Below are 26,733 nucleotides of genomic sequence, written 5' to 3' on the forward strand. Positions count from 1 at the left end.
GAGCAGAATCCTGGTGCTCGAACAGAAACAAAGAAAAGTTTCAAACTGGAAGAAAACTGTAGATGAGCACACTGCAATATTCAGGAGTAGTTATTAAACCCATCACAAGGCCTTAGAAAAAACATAAAAGGCAATGTTTCCCCCGAAAGAGCGCTTAACAGAAATGGCTTACACACTAGCAGAATAATTGTTAAAGAAGACCGGAAGATTGGCCACCATGGAAGAGAACAGACCCCCCCCCCCCCTTCCCACCGGAGTTGTCTAAAGTCACGGAGCACCCCTGCTCTAGCTCTGATCTTTCTAGACCCCAGGTGTCCAGAGAAAACATCCTTAGCAAAAAGGAGCCAAACGCCACAAGTCTCCAGGCCGCCCTGGAGGTCTGAGAAAAGGAACGGCTCCCGCCCAGGCAGGAAGAGGAGCGGTAGCAATACTGCAGTGGGTTCTGCCTCCGAGCTTCCAGAGACCGTCAGAGCCCCTTCACCCCTCTCTTGCCACGCTAATGGATGGTGCGGCGTGGGGAGCCTTGCTGTGACACCTGAGCTGCAGGGAAGATCGGACGGCCGGCACCAGCTGCACCAGGCGGGCGGGGTAAGGCGCCCCCGACCCAACCCACATGGAAGGGCCTGCGATTTGAACCACCCCGCAAAACAGTCAGTCAACCCCAGTCGGCTTTGACTGTGCCCCGTACTTTGGCCTGATTGCACAACCCCAAGGACCGGATCATCCGGTTCTCACCTCCTTGACCCACCCACCGATTGAACCGACTTGAATGCAGGACGCCGCCTGAGGGCCATCAGCCCACCTCCCCCCCCATTTGGGGGGAGGGGAATAAGACCACCGGATAACACCGGAGCATCCAGGTCCAGGAGGATCTGACTGAATGTCGCCCATGGGGACGCAAGGAGGCTGTGGAACACATACAGCGTCCTCACCCGGTGGTGAGGAGGTGACCAGGTGAGGCAGACTTCCTGCATGGCTCATATGCCTTGATCCTATACATGAGTCCCTTTTACCCCAGGCAGTGCCACTCATGGTCTCCGGTCCTCCCACTAAGCCTGCCAAGCGAGGTGACCCCCACAGGCCAGCCCCTCAACAACCTTGAGCCCACTTGAGATATCCAGCGGCCACTGTAATCCTCTGGGTCTCGGTGGCCTTCCCCACACTTTCTTGTGCTGGTTCACCTAGTAATAAGGGGGGTTGCCGGCATCCCCTTAGGACAAAGCCTTACACCAAATATTCGTTAAAATCCACGCTAGGAAAGCGGGGTGTTGCCCGGAAGCCCTCAGTGCAGCCTCACAACTACCCTCAACTTACATACCCGCATCATTCCCGGCCCAGCTCTCACTACGGGCTGGACCTCCCGCAGCAGTGATTCCACTCCATGGCCCTGTCCTACCGGATGGGTGGGCCGCAACACCCCAGAGGAGCAGCGTTGAATTTAAACAGTGAGGCCCCTCGCCATCCTAAGGGGGTGAAGCATGCAGGGAGGGACCCTAAGTTCTCCAGCCATCCCTCAAGGCATTTTAGCTCAGCCCTGCATCCAGGGACCCAGGAATTGGCTCTCCTGGTGACCACTCATTGTCAGGCTGAGAGGTCTTGTGTCCGCGGTAGCTGCTGAACCCCCGACAATCCCCCTGAAATGTAATTCCCAGAACTATATATTAATTCAGCTCTGCAAACTACACCCCAAAGGGAAAGGGGGAAGTGGATAACAAAACAACACCAGGCTGACTGCGTCAAGGCTAACCAAAGCTGAACCTGCAGAGGATATAAGAAAAGCAGATACAAATCCTTTTATTACTTACTTAACCTTTAGAGTTGGAAAGACTTTAAATCCTTAACTAATAATTAAGAATCATACCTGGTTCTTCTCTTGAAATTTCTTAGAGAAGCTTGTAAAGAAGCTGAAAATCTCTCTTACTTGAGTCTCTTGAAATTCACAGCTACTTCTTATTTTGGGCAAACCTGGAAAGTTTTGCTCTTTGCCTTTTTTCCAAACCAGTTAAATTGTCTTTAATAATTTCTTTCTTTTTCTTTCAAACTTTTCTTTAGTTTCCAAAACCTTTTTACAATTCTATAGAGTTTGAGAATTCTTGAAGAAACACGTGCTAAACACACACGCAGATGATCTCAATGCTGAAGATTTGCACGTTGAAAACTTCCTGCGTTGAAGAACACGCGCACTGTAAGAAAAGTCCACGCGCAGAAAACACACGCGCTTGTAAACACACGCGAAGCAGAATTCACACGCAAACGGATACTCGCGCAGATAACACACGCGCTTGTAAACACACGCGCTGTTGAATTCCCGCGCTTATTCACACGTGCCATATAACAAGCGCAAAAGAGTTCACACGCGGTTGAGATCACGTGTTAAAAAACACACGCGCTGGTAATCACACGCTCAATTGAGTTCTCGCTCAGAAGCACACGCGCTAGAAAACACACGCGCAATAGAGTTCTCACGCGAAAGCACACGCGCTTGAAAACACACACGCAATAGGGTTCTCACGCGGCGACAGATTCTCGCGCTAGGAAGCACACGCGCTGGAAAACACACGCGCAGTTGAATTCTCTTGCCTGGAAGTACACACGCTGGAAACACACGTGCAGATTTCACTCGCATGCGCAAAGGTTTAACGGTTAGTTTCAGATTACACATAGTACGTGTTTAACAAATAGCGTTCACCCGTTAACCTCGCGCAAACTTCAAGCGCACTCAAAAAGTTCAAAATATAAATTCAAAGATAACATTTTACGAGTTCTCACTTAAATGTCTTTAAGATAAACAGAGCGGCAGCTAAACAAAGTCACTTATCTCCAGAACGATTTCCTAAAGATCTTCAGAGTTTCCTGTCTTCAAAACGCATTCCTGACAGCTGAGAACTTCTCCTGAAACCCCCAAGAAAGTAGCCGCTCAACTGATAGCGCCTGAAGGATAAATCCACCAGGCCCAAGTCTTGAGCAGGAGCAGCCACTACACACGTTCTCTCAGTTGGGGTTTAGATGATGAAAGGCAAAGAGTGACAGTTTAGAATGTTCATTGTTGTTCTGCAGTGTTTTCTAACCAATCAGAGCTGTCACTGTGAAACTCCATTTTGCCTTGGGTCAGAACCAGGATTCTGAATCAGGAAGTTAAGGCCAAACCAACTACAATAGAAAACTTCCCACCCACACAAGGCTAATCTAAAAAAGAATGAAAAAAGAGAAATAATGGAAAGAAACTTGAATAAGGGAAAATAGCCTGAATAGGGGAAGGAAACCTGACAGTACCCCCCTCCTAATGCCCAGTCCCTGGGCCTACCTTATGTGGATTTTTAGCATGAAACTTAGCAACTAAACGGGGAGCATGTACATCAACTGAATCTTCCCAAGATTGTTCTTCAGGTCCATATCCTTCCCAATCAATTAAATACTGCAACCTTCCCCTCACTCTCCTGGAATCCAAAATTTGTTTAACCACAAATTCCTCAGATGAATCCTCCAAAATCACAGGGGAAGGTGGTGTTCTAAATCTAGTTCCTGAACAAATTGGTTTTAAAAGGCTAACATGGAAAGTAGGATGTACCTTCAAATGCTTGGGTAATTTCAATCGTACTGCCACAGGGTTGATTATTCTCTCTACCTTGAACGGGCCTACAAATCAAGGGACTGAATTTATTCTTCCCCTTAATTTTTAGGTACCGGGTAGAAAGCCAAACTAAGTCTCCCACCTTATATTCAGGACCAGCCTTCCTTCTCAAATCAGCATACCGTTTATATTTCAACTTGTTTTCTCCCAGCACCTTTTTTGCTCTATCCAAGTTATTCTTCATTACCAGCAAACGATCTTCCACTCTAGGATTCCCGGAATCCTCCAACACCTCAAAACTCAGAAAGCGAGGATGAAACCCACCACCCAAAAAGAAAGGGGACATAGAAGTAGCATCTTTACCACAATTGTTGTAAGAGAATTCTGCCAACCATACCAAATCCACCCATTCCTCTCCAGCTTGTAAGTAACACCTTAAAAATGTCTCCAATTCCTGATTTACTCTCTCCACTTGTCCATTAGTCTCCGGATGATAGCCAGAAGTTAAACTAACGTCTACCCCAAGTTTCCTACAGAAGGCCCTCCAAAATTTTGAAATAAATTGAGATCCCCTATCAGAAATAACTTGACTTGGGAGTCCATGTAGTCTAACCACACCTTGCAAGAAACTATGAGCCAGTTTTTCTGCGGTAACCTCTCCCTCCATTGGTAAAAAATTTGCTTCTTTAGTAAGAAGATCCACCACAACAAGAATGGTAGTGCAACCCTTATCTCGAGGGAGATCAACAAAGAAATCCATAGAAATAGTGTGCCAAGGACGAGGAGGAACAGGTAATGGCTCCAATAAACCATGCGGCTTCCCAACTTGACTTTTTGCTTGTGCACAGACTACACATGTTTTAACAAAGTTCAATGTGTCTTGGCAAATTTTTTCCCACCAAAAGTTCCTTCGAACCAATTCCAGAGTTTTTCTGAAACCAGGATGTCCTGATAAAATGGATTCATGACAATTTCTCAATATCTTTTCTCTTAACTCTTCAGTAGGTAAATAAAGCTTGTTATCAAAAAATGGAAGACCGTCTTTCAAACTTCTGGCAGGATCCAGTCTCACCCACTCCTCCATCTTCTGCAAGGACATATTCTGGCGAACTTCGTTCAAAAAATCAATTTCTTTAATGGCTCCGGCTAACAAAAAACGTTCTGGAGCAATTAGAGGTTCTGGCTCCAGAATCTCTCTCTCCTCACTACCAGGAAATTGGCGGGATAAGGCATCAGCTTTTTTGTTCCGACTTCTGGGTTTAAAGGTCACAACGAAATCATAATCGGCAAAGAATAAGGACCAACGAAGTTGTCGTGGAGACAAGGTTCTTGCAGATTTTAAAAACAATACATTTTGATGATCAGTAAGAACCGTTACCGTATGTCTTGCCCCTTTCAGAAAATGCCTCCATTCTTCAAAAGCGGACTTTATTGCTAACAGTTCACGATCTGCAATTGTATAGTTCACTTCAGCAGCAGAAAACTTCCTAGAAAAGAATGCAACTGGATGTAGTTGACCAGTAGTTTCATTCCTTTGAGAAAGCACCGCCCCCAACGCTAAATTTGAAGCGTCCGCCTCCACAAAAAAAGGTTTAGAGAGATCAGGATGAATTAGAATCGGACTAGAAGTAAAAAAAAATGTACTCTTGAAAAGCTTTTTCTGCTTCAAGGTCCCAGTCAAATTTCACTCCTTTTTTCAAAAGTCTCGTTATAGGAGCAACCAGCCAAGAAAAACCTTCGATAAATCTCCTATAAAAATTGGCAAACCCTAAAAAATTTTGTATTTCCTTAACCTTAGTAGGAGTCGGCCATTCAAGAATGCTTGAACCTTTTTAGGATTAATTTCTAAACCCTTAGGTGAAATTATAAAACCTAAAAACTCCACAGAATCTGTATGGAATTGACTTTTTTCCAATTTGGCAAACAAATGGTTTTCTCGCAACTTTTGTAAGAATAAGCGAACATGTTTCTGATGTTGATCCAGGTCAGAAGAGAAAATCAAAATGTCATCGATATACACGACAACAAAAATATCCAGGTATACTCTAAAAACCTTGTCAATAAAAAATTGGAAAGCCGCTGGAGCATTGCATAAACCGAATGGCATAACTTGGTATTCATACGGCCCAAACCTGGTCTTAAACGCTGTCTTCCATTCGTCCCCTTCCTGCACACGCACAAGATGGTAAGCTCCTCCCAAATCTAATTTATAGAAAATATTTGCTCCTTGTATTTGATTAAGCATTTCCGAGATGAGAGGAAGAGGATACCGGTTCTTAACAGTGACTCTGTTAACTGGTCGATAATCTATGCAAGTTCGAAGCGTTCCATCCGGTTTTGGTACAAAAAATAAAGGAGAGGCCGCCGGCGACTTAGAGTGACGAATAAACCCTTTGGCCAAGTTTTCCGTTAAATATTCTTTTAAATAATCATTCTCTTTCTCTGTAAGAGCATATACTCTACTACTAGGCAAAATTGTACCTGGCTCCAGCTCAATTTTACAATCAAAGGGCCTATGGGGGGTAATTCTCCTGCCACTTTCTCATCAAATACGTCCCAAAAATCTTTGTAACACTGGGGAAGTTGACCCACTACAGCTCCCACATCATGACATCCAATTCCAGTCTCAGCCAGAAAGCTACACACTGAATTACTTTGTTTGACATCTTCCTCAAAGAGACTTCCTGAAAAGCAATTCTCTTTACAGAAATCTGACTGCATGTCAATTGTCCTAGCACTCCTATCAATCAAAGGATTATGGAGAGTAAGCCAAGGCATACCCAAAATAATCTTTAACAAAGGAGCATCAATTAACTCGAATGAAATTATCTCTCTGTGACCTCCTGTTAACTCCAAAGTTAAAGAACCAGTTCTGTGAGTAATGGGGCCAGAAGATAGAGACGTACCATCAACAGCCCTAACTTGCTCTACAACCTCTTTCTGAAGAATTGGAATTCCCAAAGATTTTGCCAGACCCCAATCCATGAAATTCCCGGTGGCACCTGAGTCAAGCATAACGGGACCATTTCCCTTACACTCCAACTCAAAGAACAAGGATACATTTACGGTTATATGGGGAACAGCTGTCTGCACAGTATTGGCGATCTGTTGTACCTTGGCCGCTGAAGTAGAAGTCTTCTTGGGAGTGTAAGGACAATTCCCTAAAAAGTGCCCACCTCTTCCACAATATAAACACAGATTGTTATCTCTCCTCCTAGCCCTTTCTTCCATAGTTAAAGGACCTCGGACCCTGGGAGGTGGATTATTCCCTTTACGTCACTCTGACAATGTCGCCTCTCTGCCTTCCTTTCACTCAAACGAAAGTCTAATTGAATAACCAAATCAATCAGACCTTCACAAGTAGAAGGGCGCTCAACCACTCCTGACAATGCATCCTTTAACTCATCTCTAAGGCCCCGATAAAACAACGAGGCCTGTTTATCCTTGGGCCACCTGCTTTCTAACACAAGGGACTTAAATTGTGTTATATAAGCGATCAAGTCTCTATTACTGTTTAAGTTCTAAAAGTTCACCATCCACTTCCAGAGATAACTGTCTTCTATCAAACATCTTTCTGAATATCTCTATAAAACTGGTGTAATTTCCTAAAACCGTACTCTTTTGACTCACCAACAACCCAGCCCAAGCAGATGCCTCCCCAGAAAGATAGGACAACATAAAAGTTATCTTAGATGCATCCGTGGGAAAGATCTCTGGTCTACTCATAAAATGTAATTCACATTGCGTCAAAAACACCCTAAACCTCTTGGGGTCCCCATGATAACGTTCTGGAGGCGCCAAAGGAACTGGCATAATTAAACTCCTTACCCCTTCTGCCACTGGAGGGGCCCGTTGTATTTGTGGTAATCGATCTCCACCTTCCCTTTCTAACTCAGGTGGCGAACCAGCACCCCCTGAAACCTCATCCTCTCTCCTTTCTCCCCTCTGTTGAATTTGTGTTACTTTAACACTCAAGTCATCCACCTTTTGACTAAGTAAAGCATTTTCATCCCGAGATATTTTCAACTCTTTCCGTAACTCCCTGATCAAAGATCCTAACGCCTCCATGGATTCGTCGGGGTTCATGACAGCTCGGGCGGACTAAATTATAGGCCTTTCATTCTGTCAGGCTGAGAGGTCCTGTGTCCGCGGAAGCTGCTGAACCCCCCGACAATCCCCCTGAAATGTAATTCCCAGAACTAGATATTAATTCAGCTCTGCAAACTACTCCCCAAAGGGAAAGGGGGAAGTGGATAACAAAACAACACCAGGCTGACTGCGTCAAGGCTAACCAAAGCTAAACCTGCAGAGGATATAAGAAAAGCAGATACAAATCCTTTTATTACTTACTTAACCTTTACAGTTAGATGATCTCAATGCTGAAGATTCGCACGTTGAAAACTTCCTGCGTTGAAGAACATGCGCACTGTAAGAAAAGTCCATGCGCAGAAAACACACGCGCTTGTAAGCACACGCAAAGCAGAATTCACGCGCAAACGGATACTCGCGCAGATAACACGCGCTTGTAAACACACGCACTGTTGAATTCCCGCGCTTATTCACACACGCCTTATAACCCACGCGCAAAAGAGTTCACATGCGGTCGAGTTCACGCGTTAAAAAACACACGCGCTGGAAATCACACTCGCTTTTGAATTCCCGCACTTATTCACATGCGCCTTAAAACCCACGCACAAAAGAGTTCACACGCGGTCGAGTTCACGCATTAAAAAACACACGCGCTGGTAATCACACGCGCAATTGAGTTCTCACTCAGAAGCACACGCGCTAGAAAACACACGCGCAATAGAGTTCTCACGCGGAAGCACACGCGCTTGAAAACACACGCGCAATAGGGTTCTCACGCGGCAAACAGATTCTCGCGCTAGGAAGCACACGCGCTGGAAAACACACGTGCAGTTGAATTCTCTCGCCTGGAAGTACACGCGCTGGAAACACACGCGCAGATTTCACTCGCACGCGCAAAGGTTCAACGGTTAGTTTCAGATTACACGTAGTACGTGTTTAACAAATAGCGTTCACCCGTTAACCTTGCGCAAACTTCAAGCGCACTCAAAAAGTTCAAAATATAAATTCAAAGATAACATTTTACAAGTTCTCACTTAAATGTCTTTAAGATAAACAGAGCGGCAGTTAAACAAAGTCACTTATCTCCAGAACGATTTCCTAAAGATCTTCAGAGTTTCCTGTCTTCAAAACGCATTCCTGACAGCTGAGAACTTCTCCTGAAACCCCCAAGAAAGTAGCCGCTCAACTGCTAGCGCCTGAAGGATAAAATCCACCAGGCCCAAGTCTTAAGCAGGAGCAGCCACTACACACGTCCTCTCAGCTGGGGTTTACATGATGAAAGGCAAAGAGTGACAGTTTAGAATGTTCATTGTTGTTCTGCAGTGTTTTCTAACCAATCAGAGCTGTCACTGTGAAACTCCATTTTGCCTTGGGTCAGAACCAGGATTCTGAATCAGGAAGTTAAGGCCAAACCAACTACAATAGAAAACTTCCCACCCACACAAGGCTAATCTAAAAAAGAATGATAAAAGAGAAATAATGGAAAGAAACTTGAATAAGGGAAAATAGCCTGAATAGGGGAAGGAAACCTGACACTCATGAACTGGGCGGCATCCCTCCAGAAATTCCGCCACGACCAGTAACCTCCCCCAACATAGACTATCATGCCAATGGCGACAGCAGCAGATGCAGAGGAAGCCCAATCAATGAGCAAAGGCATGGTGCCTCGCCTCAAAGAGATTAGGGGCTTTAGGGCCGACATTGGCAAGAGGCTCGATGGGCAGGACAAAAAGGTGGACAACATGGATGAACACATACAGGACATAGAACCCAACAGAACCTCAGTGGATCTTCTGGAAAGTGAAGTTGGCATGTGACTCTCCAAACTGGAGAGGATAGAGGAAAAATGTGCCTTAAAGATGGACAATTTTGAAAATTGAGAGCGCTGCAATTTAAGGTTTTTTTGGCCTTCCGGAGCGCGATGGTGAAACCCAGACTGACATCATCAAGGCCATAAATGCGGTAATCAGCAAGTTGCTTAATGATGGAAACACTAGTGAATCGACCATTGACCGATCGCATAGAGTGGGAGGGAGCTCTAGGGGCCCAAGACCAATTCTGACAAGGTTTCACTGCTTTACCAAGAAGTCGAAGATCTTGGAACTGGCAAGGAAGAGGGGCCCGATAGACTGGGAGGGCTCGCAAATCACAGTATACCAAGACCTATCTGCTTTTACCCTCATGAGGAGGAGACTCTGCGGACCCTTAACGAAGTGGCTCAATACCAAGGGAGTCCAGTACAGATGTGGATTCCCCTTTTCCGTTGCCTCGAGGTGTATAAATACAGCCTTGTGACCGAAGATGACATACAAAGAGTTTCACAGGAGTTGTTTGGCGACGCCATACCATATACTGCATCCGAGTCTCGGGGGGGGGGGGGGGAGTCCTGAGCGAATCCCAGAGGGTGAACAGATTTGTGGATAGACGGCGGGTCCGGGCCATAGGAAATTTAAGAAGCTAAACCCAGCATCCCGCCGCATCCGTAACTCTGAAGCTAACTACTCAATACTCTGCAGAAGGGGAAACGCATTGTAATATTTTCTGAGGTTTGGGTTTGAGTCATCGAGGGGGGGGGACGGGTGGGTCTGAACATTTCTATCAGATTCGGGCTAGCCGGGGGTGGGGGATGCTCAGGGGCTCAGAGGAGTTTATTTAGGCAGGGAATGGTGGTCTGGGACAGCAACAGGATAAATGTTGCAAGCAGTCCAGACGCCAGGGAGGAACGTTGGGGGGCTTGTTGTTTCTTGAAGGGAAACTTGAGTGCTGTAAGCTACCAGAAAATAGGTCCGTCCAAGCGAGAAGTCTACCACACTTGGTAAGGTGCCAGAGACCTTGGCCCGGGGGGGGAAGTGCACTAGGTTGCCACCCCTGAGATGTATCAGAAAAAACTATACTCCCCTGATAGCTGATACTACCAACACACTGGTGCTGGGCTCGCTTAACGTGAGAGGCCTAAACTCCCCACACAAGAGGTCCTTAACGATCCGGGAATTCAATCTGTTAAGGCTAGCGTTTCTAGCGTTTAGATTTTTGCAAGATACCCACTGGCAAAGGGGGAGGGAACTGTCCCTGAGAGCGAGGTCAATTGGAGCAGTATTTCACGAGTCCGCCCCAACTAAAAAAAAGGGGTTAGCCCTGCTAGTGTCTAGCAAACAAGCTTCCTTTTGTATTGAGGGCTCAGTCGCAGGATCCGGAGGGTCGATGGGTGATGGTGAAGGGGGTGATCGAAGGGCTTCGCGCTCACTGTGGTTTCAATCTATTGCCCTAACAAGGCCCAAGACCAATACTGGGACTCAGTTAAGTCCAAAATCCAAACCTTTGCTGAAGGCTCACTGATAATAGGAGGGGACTTTAACATGGTCATACACCCCAAAAGTGACAGAAAGGGACTGGGCCCACGCACTATGACTCAAACACAAAGGAGATCTTCCACGTGCTTCCAGAGAGTCAACAGGGAGTTGGGGGTCTCTGACTCCCATGCGAGGGGCCATGGGCGGAACCCTCTATTTACATATTATTCAAAGGTACATAACACGTTCTCAAGAATAGATTACATCTTTGTGGAATCTCCCTGTTGGAGCGGGTGAGTGAAGTTGCATCGGAAGTAGTCCCGTGGTCTGACCACGACCTGGTGAGAGTTTGAATTCGGGTATGCCTCTGGGCGCAAAACAACTCCCGGTGGTCATGCAAAAACCAGTTGTTAAGGGACAAAGAACTCGCCCAATTGCTCCTGAAAGCAATTACAGAATTTTTCAAATTTAATGACAACAGGGAACTATGAACAGCATGCCTCTTGGAGGCATGTAAGGCCATGACTAGGGGTTTCCTGATGGGAATGGGCTCCAGCAGAAAGAGGGAAAGGGCACAGGAGGAGAAGATCCTGAGGGGGAAAATTGAGTCCATACAGTTGAGTTGAAATTCCAAATGTTCCCAGGGCAGTTGGCGAAATTGCAAAAATATAGAACCCTTATGGTCTGCCAAACAGAGATAAAACTTTCTTTCTTGAAACAGAAATATATGGAAAAAGGGGGAAAAGCCGATGAAATGCTGGCATGGAAGTTTAGAGAGCAAAGAAGAGAAGAAGTAGGAGGGTGGATGTAATTTGCTCAAGGGGATGGGAAAAACTCCTGGAAAGCCCACAGATAGCTAAGGAGTGTCCATTATTCTATGAAACACTATACTCTTCAGAATACAAGGGGGATCGCTTGGAGATTGACCGGTTTTTGGATTCCCTCCCGGTCCTGCGCCTCCCAGGGGAGAAGACAGAATTAATGGAGCCACGCATCACTGCCCGGAAAGTGATGGGCATAATTATTTGTTTGAAGGGGGGCACCCCCCGACCCCCTCCTGGGTCAGGATGGATTAACGGTATCCGTTTAAAAAAGAGTTTGCTCAACTTTGGTGCCGTTCATGGCCAAACTGTTTAATAGCTTCCTTGAGACTGGCTCCCTTCCCCAATCTATATGGCGGCATTGATAGTGGTGATCCCAAAGGAAGGGAAAGACCTAGCCCAGTGCCAGTCTTATAGACCCATTTCCCTGCTGAATGCAGATGTTAAAATATTGGCAAAACTGTTGGCCAACATGCTAGGTCATTGCATGACCTTGCTGGTTCACGGTGACCAGGTGTGATTCATCCTGGGGCGCCAAGGAGCAGATAACATTAGAAAGTCCATAAACCTAATGCATGAGTTAAGAGATAAGGGGCTCGAAGCACATCTGATATCAATAGATTCAGAAAAAGCTTTTGACCGAGTTGAGTGGCAGTACATGGGTAAGGTCCTGCAGAAGATGGGGCTCAGCAAGAACTATAGGTGGTGGATATCAACTCTATACAAGGGCCCCTTGGCAAAAGTGGCCGTGAATGGCACTGTCTCCTCTCCCTTCCACCTCTCTAGAGGTACAAGGCAGGGCTGCCCCATCTCCCCATGGTGCCCCTAGCAATTGCCATTAGGGTGAATCAAGGGATTACAGGAATTCAATGTAGTGAGGTAGAATTTAAGCTCTCATTATTTGCTGACGATATCCTCTGTTACATGACAAACCTATCAGAATCTCTCCCCGAACTCCTACGCCAGATACAGGACTTTTGTGGGTTCTCGGGCTTGAAAATCAACCTCCCCAAGTCCAGTGTGATGTCCATGGGCATGGAAGACTCAGTGCCTTCAGGTGTTAGGGAGGATTCTCCAAATGTGTTAATTCCCCTTACCGTTTGAGACCCCCAGAAACTTTGCTGGATTTCTAGGATTTGATTTTTTACCTGGGAAGAGTGTGAGCCTTTTTTCCCACTCTTCCATGTATTTTGTATGTGTTTTACTTTTGTGTTCTTTGGTAATGGAGTCTTTAAAACAACCTCCATGGCATCATCTTTTTCTGTGTGTCAATCAAGGTAGCCTATGTGATGGGGGAGGGGTGAGGGTAAAGGAGAGGGAGGCGGGGGAAATGTTTGAATGTCAATGTTGACACTGTTGGCTGAATATTCTTATGTTGCTTGTCAAAAAACCTAATAAAAATCTAAGTTTAAAAAAAAGAAGTCCTGAACCTGAAGCTGACACTATGTTCCGAACTGCAACTAGTGAGGGAGAATTTATCAGCAGCCATAGCGGACAATACACGAGAAATTGAAAATATAGAAGACAGAGTGAATACACTGGAGGGAGAGCAGACGAAATTAAAGGAAGAGACAAACCCGTAGTTACAACAGTCAAGCAGCTGGAGGGCGCTGTCAAAAGACTTCAAAACTAATTCGAGGATCTGGAGAATTGTTCAAGAAAATAGACATCAGAATTAAAAGAGTGCAATGCCTTCTGAGAAATTTGATCATTATAGAACAGGTAAAACAGACAATGGAAAATTATTGGGAGGACAATGACTCCCCGGAAATCTCAAAGGCCCTCATTCCGAGTATGGTGGTAGCCATGGAGCAATTAGCTCCATGGCTGCCTCCCATACCGGTACCGCCTCTGGCGTCGTTCAGTGGGGACTTACTGGTCCATTCCGACCCTGCAGGGACCGGTAAATCCCCATTGAACAAACCATTTCCCATTCCCATTTGAGCCCGTGTAGGGCTCAGTGGGTATGGGGAGGGCGCTAATAACGGGCTAGCGACTTGCGAGGCCGTTATTAGTGGCCTGGTTCCTTAACGGGTCCCGCCCAGAACGGCTGGTCAGACCAGCCGTTCCTGGTGGGACCCACTAAGGGACCTTGTAATAGGGTGGTAAGGGATTACCGGCACCGGTCTCCGGTACCCGTTACCGCCCACCTTGAAATGACCCGCAAATGCTGATGCTATGAAAGCGGTTGTTTGAGGGGAACTACTACTAAAACGCTGAGGAGAACAGATGTAATGCAGCTACATGGAAATCTAGAGACCCTAGATCCTAGAGTCCCAACACATGCAATTAAGGTCCAGAAATAAATATCGAGCTCTGGCTGCGGTAAGGGGCCAACTAACCAAATTTACAACCAACAAAGCTGAGTGCTCATTATTACAAACAAAAAGATATTAGATATATAGATTGTGAAATCTCTTGTCACGGCTAAGTAAAAGCCAAGCAGCCCATTCTCATATTCCCAAGATTAGAAAGGGGGATGAGGCCAAAATACGTAATGAATTATTTATTTTCATTTATTGATTTATATTGCACCGAAGAAATTCTTTGTCACGGCTAAGTAAAAGCCAAGCAGCCCATTCTCATATTCCCAAGATTAGAAGGGGGGATGAGGCCAAAATACGTAATGAATTATTTATTTATTTATATTCATTTATTTATTTATATGGCACCGAAGAAACCAAGGGGCATCAGGGCGCACAATTACACAGGTTTACAAACAAATTAAATGGGACAAGAGAAAGAGAAGAAAGAAAGCCAGGCCAGTACTAGCTGAATGGGAGATTGCTTAAGAAGTAACATTTTTAGTGACCAGTGAAACACCCTTATGTTTACTTCCTGTCGTAGGGTCAGGGGGAGCAAGTTCCAAATTCTAGCTGAGCAGACAGCAAAGGATCTGCCAAAACCATTAGCATGTTTGAAACTAGGGCAGTTGACCTGTGTCAGGTTTGAGGAGCGGAGAGATCTGGTGGGTTTGTAGTGAGACACCAGTGTTTCCAAGTAGGCTGGGACTATCCCATGTAGGCATCGGTGCACATGGGTGACTGCCTTGAATTGTATGCGTGCACGCACAGGAAGCCAGTGCAGACCTTGTCTATGAATGGAGGTATGTTCTCTCCTGGGGATTCCTTTCATGATCTGTATAGCATCATTCTGAATGATTTGAAGGTTTTGGAGGCATGTTTTGTTTGCACCAACAAGGAGGGCATTGCAATAATCTAGCTTCAAAAGCATAATTTCCCCTGCTATAGTTGCGCATTTTGTCTCTAAGAGGAAGGGTTGAATGTTTTTGAGTAAGCAGAGGTAGTAGGTGCAGTTCCTAGTAACCTGGTTAACATGAGTTTTGGCACTCAGGGAGGGTTCAAGGTAGATACCTAAGGTTTTAACTTTCCCTAATACCGGATGCTACAGTTCTGGATTTTAAAACTCAGTTAATCAGGGTTGAGTATGGCTCTGGCCTGAGGAGACCCAAATATCAATAGTTCTGTTTTGCTTCCATTAAGGCACATCCAGTTGTTGGTCATCCATGATTCAGTCATGCTGTCAGTGCGTTGGAGATTAGCCGTATCCAGGCTGTGATCTCCAGGACAAGCTGGGTGTCGCTGGTGTAGTTGGTAAAAAAAAACACCCTCATTTTCTCGAGGAGGACGCAGAGAGGTCTGATGTACAGATTCAAGAGGGTAGGAGACTTGAGGTGGAATTGTTGTGAGGGGGGTGGATTCTTTCATGAAGAATGGGATGGTATACACTACCAGGATTGGAAGGATAATGCTCATCAGTTCACCTCACAGACGCACAGGGGGGGCTTATGTTACGGAGGGTGGGGGTGATGGGTGTGGTTGGTGAGATGACAGTATTATTTAGGCTGCAGGAGTGGATCCACATACAAATTGCAAAATCGATTGGAACGTTACTATTCCAATGACAGCTGTTGGTTAATCAATATTAGTACTTGTTTGGGGCAGGGGTTCCTTATATGCAATGCTTGTTAGACGTGTGCATAGGTAACCTTGAATTTTGGTTATTAAGGGTTGTGGTTTGAGGTATTGCGGGAGCGGTCGTTAATCTAGGGAATGGACATATAGGATGAGGTCCCCTTAACCTAGTAATCCATCTGTTCTCTGAAGATGTCATCTTCGGCGCAAGTGTCGAGGGGTAGCGAACCGAACTGCATACACTATTGCAATTGGTTAGTTAATTCATTATACAATTACTGTATTGGTCAATGATATGGGTGGGGTGGGTTTGTAGTACTGTTGTGGGTAGGGTAGGGGGGAATTATACTTGGTGGTCCTTGGGAATGGAGTGAATATTGTGAATCTCAATGGCTCACAGTGATGGATGTATTGGACTAAGGATCACGATAGTTAGGGCGACATCAAAATGTTAAGATGGGAGGATTTGTTAGATCTTATGATGAGGTTTAGCATTTTTTGACTGGAATTGATGGTAGGGATTGTACTGTTATATTGGTATATATGACGGGGCATGGGATTCTTGGGTTGCGGTTTACTAGTATTAGTTAGTACTTTTAGACCTCACCATTTAATCCAGGTCGATTGACAATTTTCAAGTTAAATGGGATGATGTGGTTATGTGTTGTGTTTTTGTGTTTTGTGTGTCATATAGGTGGGGGGTAATTACAGGGTTCTACACCATTGTTATTTTGAATTTCTCACTTTAAGATATAGGGAAGTTTTTTGGTATTCAATTCTCAGTCTTTTGTTGATGATATGGATGATTTTGCTACTTTCTTTAGTGTGATAGATTGGGTCCTTGAAATTTGTGACATGGAAAGTTAAAGGGCTGAATTGCCCTAAGAAGGGGAAGAATATTATGGTAAGGTTACGGCGAGAGAAAGACAATGTTATTTTCTTACAGGAAACACATTTGACAGAATGTCCGGATAATTTTTATGGCGCTTCAAAGTCCATGAAGGTTCTGTTGAACTGCTTTTCAGGGAGATAGAGAGGAGTAGGATTATTGCTTCGTAAAAGATTGGGTTTGGTGGTGGAGAATTTACTGATGGATGATGAAGGCCGGTTTATTTTAGCGGATGTTAAACATGAAGGGAAAGTGATGATGTTGGAGTCTGTGTATAGTCTGTTAAGTAATGGCATCGTTTTTTTCAAGGAACTGACGGACTCTCTTAAAAACATGAATGGTGACAGCATTGTTCTTGTGGGAGATTTTAACTGTGTTTTAGATGCTGGACTCGATTGGTTATCGGAGTGTAGATTCACGGGTCACAGACTGAGTTGCGCCTTTCAGAATGTTATTGATACCTTTCACTTATTGGATAGGTGGAGATTGCTTCACCCTACTGAGAAAGAATTCTCGCTCTACTCTTCACTTAATAACTCTTACTCGAGGCTGGATTATTTATTGATTTCGGATAGATTAGTCAGTAAGGTAACTGACGTTGACATGGGGGAACAATGTCTTTCTGACCATTCATTGGTTAGGTTGAATATGAATCAAAGTAAATGTAGACCGGTCAGTGTTAAATGGAGACTTAAAACTTTAATTCTGCAGGTCAAGCAAATATGTGAGGCTATTAATACCTCCATTCATATGTTTTTTCATGATAATTTGGGTTCTGCGGATAGCTTAATGGTATGGGATGCTTTCAAGGCTACTATACGTGGGGAATTGATTAATTGGACGTCCAGGGCAAGGACGGCGGGAAAGATGAGATTTTAAGATTTAGAATTGGAACTTAAAATGTTACAGCAGAAATATACACTAACCAGTAAAGGGGCGGATAGGTTGTAGATGGATTGTGTAAAGAGTAAATTAAGAGAAGCATTAAATGAACAAATGGAGAAAGGATTATATTTTATGAGGCAGAGGTTTTAGCAAGAGGGGGACAGGGGAAGACGCCTCCTGGCAAAAAAACTGAAGTCTTTATCGGAAAGAACATTTATTAATAAGATTTAGGATGAAGCAGGGGGATTTAGGGTTAAAAGCAAAGATATTTGTGAATGCTTCAGCTCTTTCTATACTTCTCTTTATTCAGATGTCTCATGGACTGAAGAGCAGAAATTAGCTAAGTTCTTTACTAAAATAGAAATTCCCTGTTTGTCTGATGAACGAGGGGGGCTCTAGATGCTCAGATTTCTGAAACTGAAGTTGGCAAGGCTATTCATCAGCTTAATGTGGGTAAATCCCTGGGTTTGGATGGCCTACCTGTTGAGTTTTATAGCTCCTTTGGTGAGGCTTTAGTACCTAAATTGTGTGCCTTATACAATCAATTTATCTCAATGGGGTATTGTGTCCATCTATGTGCGAGGCAATCATTACACTGATTCCCAAACAAGGTAAAGAGCCCCCATATGTGGTAATTATTGGCCTATTTCTTTGTTGAATGTTGATGTAAAGATTTCTGCGTAAAAAATTATGGCCATCAGGTTGCAAAAATATATAATTGGTAGGTTATTCACAAGTGGGTTTCATGGACAATAGGTATGGTTATGACAACATTAGGACTTTGTTTAATATAATAGGTTTATCTAGTGCTAGGACGGAAGAAATTCTTCTTATTTTTTTTTTGTTATGCCGAATAAGAGTTTGATTGTGTTAATTTGTTGTTTTTAAATTATACATTACTTCGGGTGGGCTTTGGTCCACAGTTTTTTAATGTAATAGGGGCCTTGCAATATGATATTTCAGCTAAGTTATGGGTCAATGATGTTCTGTCTCAAGCTTTTAGACTGTTTAGAGGTACCAGACAGGGCTGTCCGCTTTCACCCTTCTTGTTCAATTTGGCCCTTGAGCCTTTATTGGCTTACATTAGGCAGGAACGGTATCTTTGTGGTTGAAGATAAGGGGTTGGGAGGTGAAAGGTTTGGCATATGCCGATGACCTGACAGTGGTGTTAACTAATACAGCGGATGGAGGGTCTCTACTCAAGAATATGTTGCAGGAAGTGGGAGAACTGTCAGGCTTTAAGGTAAATTTGGAAAAAACAGTGGTCTTTCCGCTTAAAATGAATCCATCAGGTAGAAGGTTATTAGATTGGGACTGTCAGTGGGATGATGCTTCGGTAAAATATTTAGGTATTTACTTGGTGCGTGATATTAAAAGGACGGTAGACTATAATGTGGACAAGTTGAAAGACACATTGGTAAGAGATATTCGTAGATGGGATAGATTGATTCTAAGTCTTTGGGCTAAAATCAATGCCATAAAAATGATGTTACTCCTGAAGGTTTTGTATTATATACAATCTCTCCCTCTAAAATTTACCAAGCAGGCACTCAAGCGTATCGATAGGATTTTTATGGACTTTCTGTGGGGAGTGGGTAATAGGCCGATAATTCTGCGGTTTATCATAATACGTAAAGTTAAGGATGGGGTTTTGGTTACCCCGTGTTGGAGAATTGTTATAAGGGATTCTTATTAAAAAAGGCTTCTTATTATTTTAAGGAAGGGGTTGGGCCCGGTTCCTTTTTGGCTCTTGATGGAAAGGGAGAAGATGAATCCATTTTTCCTAGATTGCTTGTACTCTTATGGGAGGCTGCCAAACTCTGGGACTAAATTGGAAGCACTGGTGGCTACAAAATCTGCCTTGGATTCATGGATTAAAGGGTGTGGTCAAAACTTGTTTTTTTATGAGGCAGCTTCTATTTGGTTGAATCCGGGTTTGCAGGTTGGGAATGAAATGCTAAATTGGAGGGGTTGGGCCAATAAGGGCATTTTGAAGATAGAGGATGTGTAGAAGGAGGGAATAATGGTATCATTTGAGGAGTTGGTCGATCATTTTGGATTGAGTAATAGGGAGATTGATAGAATCGGTCCCTGGAACAATTGATGACAAACAGACAACAAATGTTGAGTAGACCGCTGAGTAACAGACCCCAAGTGTGTGAACTGTGTAGTACTCCTCCAGGTGTAGTTTCGACATATGTCAAATTGATGGCTCTACTGGAATGTATTCAGGATTTTTGGGAGAGATTGCGAATGGAGTGGTGTTAGAATTGGGGAGGAATTTGTCTGGGAAAATGTGGAATAATGTTTGGAAGGCAACAGTAAGCCAGAATAGATTTGAATCTGCAATATATTCACCAGCGAATCATAGGCTGTATATTTACTGGACAGCAGTGAGAATGAATGTGAGAGGATTGACTGATACAGACTTGTGCTGGGGATGCAATTGTTCGAGAGGGACCTATCTGCATATGCTCTGGGAGTGTGCAAGAGCGCCAGAGGATGTTTTGGACCGTATTGATCTAGTGGTGGGTATGTCGGTTCCTCAAACATTTATGTCTGTAGTCTTGCTCTCAGCTGAAGACAGAGGTGAGGAAATGTGTGACTCATCGAATTGGATTGATGGGCATTGCTTATGGCAATGAAGCATATCTTAAAAGTGTGAAAATCTAGAAAAAAAACACATACTGATAACTGGTTGATAGACATGCGAACACTTTCGCGGTATGAGAGGTCTCAAGCATCTAGACTTCATTGGGAGACTGTTTACAGTGAGAAATGGGAATCTTTTAATGATTTATTGGGATAATGTATAAGGTTGGTTCATGGGTGTATTCATCTTAAAGGGGTTGGGTGGGGGGTTGATGTGTTATCCGTGTTGCAGGTTTGTTATGTTATATGTACATATTTTAGATTTGGGGAGGGGGGGTTTGATGTAATGTTAGACTGAATGCTATTTATCTTTCAAGGATATGTTGTATATATGGTTATTTATGTTTGCCCCCACTTGTATGTTTCTAAATGTAACTCTTAAATAAATACTAAATAAAGATGGAAAAAGAAAAAAAAAGAGGGTAGGATACATACAGCCTCCATTGGGCACGCCATAGTACATGGGGGCCGATGCCAAATACCAGATTTCTTTACTAGTGTGGTGACAGTAACCACTTTAATGATCTCTGGAACATGTTTGTCACGAAACGTGTTTACAAATCTAGTAAAGAAATGGGCAAATGCCTCTTTGTTGTCCTGAATCAATTGAGATGGTAAGGTGTTTTCTGGGCAAGATGTGGGACGCATGGTAACCAGAGTTCTCTCCATGTCTGAGATGGACATGGGCATAAGATTTTATTTCAGCAGACCTTTATTCACTGGTGGTTTACTCACTGGGGGTTTGTTAGGTGTGGTGTTAGCCACATCTGTTTTAATCTTGTTCCAAGATTTGGACATCTTTGATGCAAATGCCCGCTGCACTACCATACAGTCCTGGACCATCAGCAAAAGGGCAATAGATTGCGCTTTAGGTTTTTCTATGAGTTTTAGAATCTCAAATAGTTTTTTGAGCTATTGTTGGTCTCATTGATCTGCATATTGTAAAACGTTTTGTTTCTGTAATGGCGGATTTATAAGCTTTTTCCAGATAGTTTCAGATTGTTTTATTGGATTCAGAGGGACATTTTAGCCACTGAGATTCCGCTTTTCTTTTCTCTTTTTTCGGGAGCTCCTGGGTAAACCACTTTTGTTGTCCAGTGTTATCCCTCACTAGTTTGTTTGTTTGTTCCTGGTTGGGTTGGGGGGGGGGGCAATCTGTCTAACATGTCTGTCAGAGCAGAGTTATAGAAGTCACAAGAAACTAGGCTGAGTCGAGATCAGATGTGGTGGACATAATCTCGTCTTTCACCGAAGCAACCTTGGAGATCAAAAGTCTGCACCTTTTTAAAATTACAGTTGATGACTTTTTTCACAGCATTGTTGGTTTTCGTGGGCGGGTCTTTTAATTGAATAGGAAAGTTTATGACATAATGATCTGACCATATATAGGGATTGGTGCTATCAATGTGCACAAATAGGTTTCTTGCGTCCACCCAATCCAACACATTGTTCTTTGCAATGGTGGGTTCACTGTTGACTACCTGCTAGTCAATGTTGTTAAGGGCCATTTCCAATGCAATGGCATCCTTATCTGTAATATTACTGCACAAGCGGTTTAAATCTCCTAAGAATAAGGTAAAACAATTAGTCCCATTAAATCCACCAAGAAGCTGTGTGATTTCATTGTTGAAATTGGGTATCTCAGTGGGAGGACAGTATAGCAATATGAAGTTGACACAGCTGCAGTGAGTTGGAGTCATTTTCAGGTGAAGGATTTCGCAATCCTGACATTGGCTAAGGGTTTCAAAAAATACACGTTTATTCTTTACAGTCACTGCTATGCCTCCCCCAAGACGTTTGTTCCCGGTTTTTGCAGAGAATGGTATAACCATCGGGGGCAGCCAAGTCAATCATTGGGCCGCTGGCCTCTGTAATCCATGTTACTGTCAAGCACAGTATATCCAAATCTCTGTCGTTAATGTAGTCGTGGATGTCCAGAGTGTGTTTGTTGGGGGATCTGGTGTTCATAAGCGCCATTTTGAGAGACCTATCTACCATCATTTTTGGTGGATCTACCAAATTTTTTTTTTTTTTTTATATATAAGTATATGGCTTGTATTTATTTACAATTACTAAGCAGTTCGCCTTCTGGTCTGACAGTAGGACATTCAGGTTATTAGCATAGCCCATGGTATTGACAGTTGACAGTCACAATGTGAATGGAGGGTTGTTTAATATATACTATAGCCGCTCCTCTGGAAATTGTTACTGTAAGTGTCGCAGAGTGCAGCAGGTTGGAGAGGGAAGTCTCCAGATTCCTGTGGCCAGTCGAAAACAGCCACAGCACAAGAACTGTAGGGTGGGGAAAGAACCAAGGAGTTCCCAAGATAATAAACTTGAGTATCATTCCAGTGAACACACTTACCGGAAGCTCTACAAAAGGATGAGAATCCCACGCCGAGTTCCAGCATAGACCGGCGAAGACCGACTAGTTGCTGGTTCGCCAGTGCTGGTGTGCCTGGTCTCCAGCTATATACTTCAGGGAAACGCTTGGGCACCTTGGGAATTTAGATTTTCCAACTCAGACAGTGTGCTGAAGTGCAGGCAAAACTACAAATGCAAGCCACTTAGAGAAAGTGGACTCTTTCAATTCCGTGCAAGCTATTTAGATATTTCACAGCAAACAAAATGCAATTTGAATTAAAGCAGGTATTTCAATTTCAATCACTACAAATCTTTCTGCATGAATCAAGTCAAATCTAGATATACGTGCCTATAATTCAATCTATTCAAACTCAGTGGTCAGAGGATCGTTTCTGACTCGCTCTGTATTGAAACCTAAATGAAGAAGGGAAAAGAGAGCAGTTTGCATCCTTCAACCACCAACTATAAAGTGCAATGTCCCTTAACCTAAAATACTAAGAACAATACGTTGAGGAAGTTAATGTTCCAAATACAAGTGACACACAAAAAGCTTGGCTGAAGGAGCCAACAAAGGTTGAGGAAAGTATTGAAGCAATCTACCATCTAAAACCCAGAAAGAGTCCCGGTCTGGACAGTACTTCTTGTTCTTATAAAACATACATAGGAAACCTAGCCCCTCTGTCGGAAACAATGAAAACCTACCATATTACTATAATACCTAAACTAGGTAAAAACCCAAGGAATGCTCATACAACAGACAAGTTGCCCTAATGTTAATACTAAAATAGCAGAATTCTCACCAACAGACTGGAACTCATATCACTTGAGTTGATTAGTTTAGACCAATCAGGGGTCATTCTAAATAGAAACTGCTTCGACAACATCAGAACGCTCCTTCACATAGTAGATAAGTACACCCACTCAAATATTCCAAAAGCCTTTCTGTCACTCGATGAAGAGCAGGCTTTCAATCGGGTGGACTGGAAATACATGAAATTATATTAAAGAAATCTGGCATTGGTGAGAATTATTGTAAAATTATCTCATTCAATTACCAGGGACCCAATGCAAGGATAATAGTTAATGGGCTCTGACAGATCCCATATAAATAGACAGGGGAACCAAGAACTCTCTCCCTTTTCTTCGCCCTGGTGATGAAGCCCTTTGTTTGAAAGATAAAATCAAATAAGCGGATGAAGGGGGTCACATGGGCGAAAGATGCTCATAAACTCTTCATGTTCACAAATGACATCATCCTAACATTGGTGGACTTGCCTGAATCACTCAAGCAGTGAGCATAGAGATTAGGGAATTCGCTAAGGTCTCGGGATTCAAAATCAATGAGATAAATCTGAAATACTAAATATCTCCACCCCCCCCCCCATAGAGAGACAACACTATCACACAGGTACCCCTATAGGTCTTCTAAATCTAAAAAATATTTAGGAGCTAATTTTACACCTAAACTAGTGGTGCTATACTGTTATCGAGCATAAGAGCCAACTTAAATAAATTGCAGAATGTATTATATGTCATGGCTTGGCCATATAGCCCTAATTAAAATGAATTTCCTGTCACGCCTCATCTATATGTTTCATGCTCTACCAATTTGAATACCCGATGGAGACATTAATCACATGCAATCTAATCTGTATAACTTTGTCTAGAAAGGCACAAAACCTAGAGTATTAATACCAAGAGTATTAAAGAGAAGCTTAATGAACCCTGAATATAAAAGTGGACTGGGTTTCCCTGACATCACAAAATACCATATTGCCTTGTAGCTCAGAATCCTAACAGAATGGATGAGCCTCATGTCAGGAAAACATTGGCTTCTTATGGAGTAAGCGGTAGCTGGGACTCAGATATGGAATCAACCCTGGATAAGCAAACAGAAAACGGTGTACCCTTTATCCCTCAATAACATTACAAATCACACCATGAAAGCCTGGAAAAAAACGTCCAATAAATACAGGTTTATTACTTTACCTCCCCACTTACACCAATTTTTCAAAACCCAGAATTCACACCAGGGCTTCCAGAAAGGTCATTCAGATTCTGGAAACAGGGAGGCTGTAAATATGCGGGAGAAATGTTTCAGGAGGACAGCAGGATTAAGTCATTTGAAGCATGCAAAAAAGACTTTGGGGTGAGAGAAGAAGAAAGGTTTGCGTATCTGCAAACTATACACCAAAAAGCTACAAAGCGCCTTACAGAATTTGAGAAATTAGTGACCTCTACACACTGAAGGAAAGGGCTGGTCTCGAAAACAAGCTAGGATCCCCACTGAAATCAAATCTTTCTTGACCTTGAATGCAGGGATGGATTTATGTAACTGTTCGGATTGGTGCATTTTGGAAGCTATGAGACAAAACATTGTGTAGGGCAAATACTCACAGCTAGTTTGTGCACAAAGCCAGCTTTCGCAGTTGCATGTTGCCATACAAACTATATGAAGAATTATAGAAAAGCATCTAAATAAATAGTCATTTATTTAATTGGTTTAAATGGTGGTGATGTATTGCAAAATGTAAGTGTGCAACTTGTTTTATGATTTATGGCTTTCATTAGATCATTTTTTAAAAATTATTATTATTATGTCGTGTATTTGGTAACCTTTATGAATTATTAGCAAATGCATCAAATTGTGCAGCTCACCTTGCAAAGTACTTTTAACAACAAGGTTAGGGCAACGTATTTGATCATGTTGTGTGACGGCAAATGTGTTCTAAATAATATAATTGTAATTGATTAAATTGTTGTTCTTCAAATTAAGTATAATGATATCTTTAATAATACACAGTCACTTTAGAATTGTATTGTGAATTACATTGCCACTTCAAACAGAAGGAATACATAAAGACATCTATGTCTGCCATAGTCACATGATGCCTTGTCAAATTGGGGAGTTAACACACTAGAAACACTGAAGGTTGAGCGTGGCTGGCTTTTGCTGGGAAATAACAACAGACTCCCGGGTGTTTGTGTGTAAACAGCACAGTCTAGGGTGTGTTGCTTTGTCTTGTTCAAGGGTTCATATGTGAGGGGTACATATATTTATATTGATATATTGGTGAGTGGAAAATGGTGTGTTGCAAGCACTTCAGAGCAATTGTCACCCAGGCATACATTGTGAAGGTGGACATACATTCCGACACCCATCATAATGATCTGGTTGCTTAATTATTTATTTTATCCATTTGAATCTAGTTTATAGCATTCACTGTATGTTTCGATGTCTCATCATATGTTCTTTTCTCAATAATATTGATAAAAAGATACATTATAAACATAGTCATTTCATCTGGGGCTACGATGAAAGAAAGCAACTGAGAGTGTATCAGTTGGGGAGACACAGTTTGTCAGCATGGGGTAGGTTGTTCCCTGTTTTGGTCCAGTGTAGGAATTAGTGACAGTGGTGCCTCAGTTCCCCTATGTGCAAGTCCTGGGTCATCTGACATAGGTAGAGGAAGGTGCTGTTCGGTATCTCTTACGCATTTTCTGTTCTTTTGCACCCCTCTAGAATTCAGCTGCAGCTACATCATGCATCACACCTATCAGGAGTTTCTCTAGCTTCCTGCAGCTCAGAGACTGCCCTACATACAATTGCTGGCCATATTGAGTATTGGTGGAAAATAGAGTTCTGTAATACAACAGCTTCACAATCAGCCTTTGAAACAAAGGCTCCGGTTTTGAAGTTCTCTTGGTGGATAATCTTGTAATATGTAGTGGGGAATTCTTATACAAAGAGACTTTAAACACACAACTGTTGTTCCAGGGGAAAGAAGCATCTCAAGAAAGCATTCTTGATTTCTATAAGTCCAAGAAAGTCAAGCAGGCACAGGAGTCCTACTATGGCGGAACTGTGCCAGAAGCCATGGAAGAGAATGCAAAGAATTACCCCACTCTAGCCTACCAGAAGATGCCCAGCATGGACTCCAGGCAGTCGCAGGAGAGCATCATGTCCAGGTGAGTGACTGTGCAGAGACTAAAGTCACCAGACTTGCATTGTTTTAATTTAAGATGCAGTATCATCTGTACCTGGGAAGAAAACTAAGCAACCACATAGTGCAGAACGTGTCCAAGCAGACATATGCCTGTTAGTAGTATACACAAACAGTCGTAAGGGCTCATTGGCAACTTATTTATCTATTTGTTATGGTCTTGTGTCAAGCATGATTTGTTACGGTCTTGGGTCAGGCATGATTTACACAACCTATATGTTATTTTAATGCAT

The 26,733-nt window shown here is 43.2% G+C and overlaps 1 protein-coding gene across 1 annotated transcript in view; it reads left to right on the forward strand.

The window, feature by feature from the left end:
* The window catches only part of LOC138579901 (piezo-type mechanosensitive ion channel component 2-like), a 2,232,767-nt gene that overhangs the window by 1,613,004 nt on the left and 593,030 nt on the right, over positions 1–26,733 (forward strand). Inside the window, exon 36 of the mRNA XM_069650129.1 lies at positions 26,275–26,465. Coding sequence (XP_069506230.1) covers positions 26,275–26,465 — 191 coding nt within the window. The remainder of the gene's footprint in view (positions 1–26,274; positions 26,466–26,733) is intronic.

The sequence above is a fragment of the Ambystoma mexicanum genome, chromosome 3p (genome assembly GCF_040938575.1).
Source record: "Ambystoma mexicanum isolate Mex_15411 chromosome 3p, UKY_AmexF1_1, whole genome shotgun sequence".
NCBI lineage: Eukaryota > Metazoa > Chordata > Amphibia > Caudata > Ambystomatidae > Ambystoma > Ambystoma mexicanum.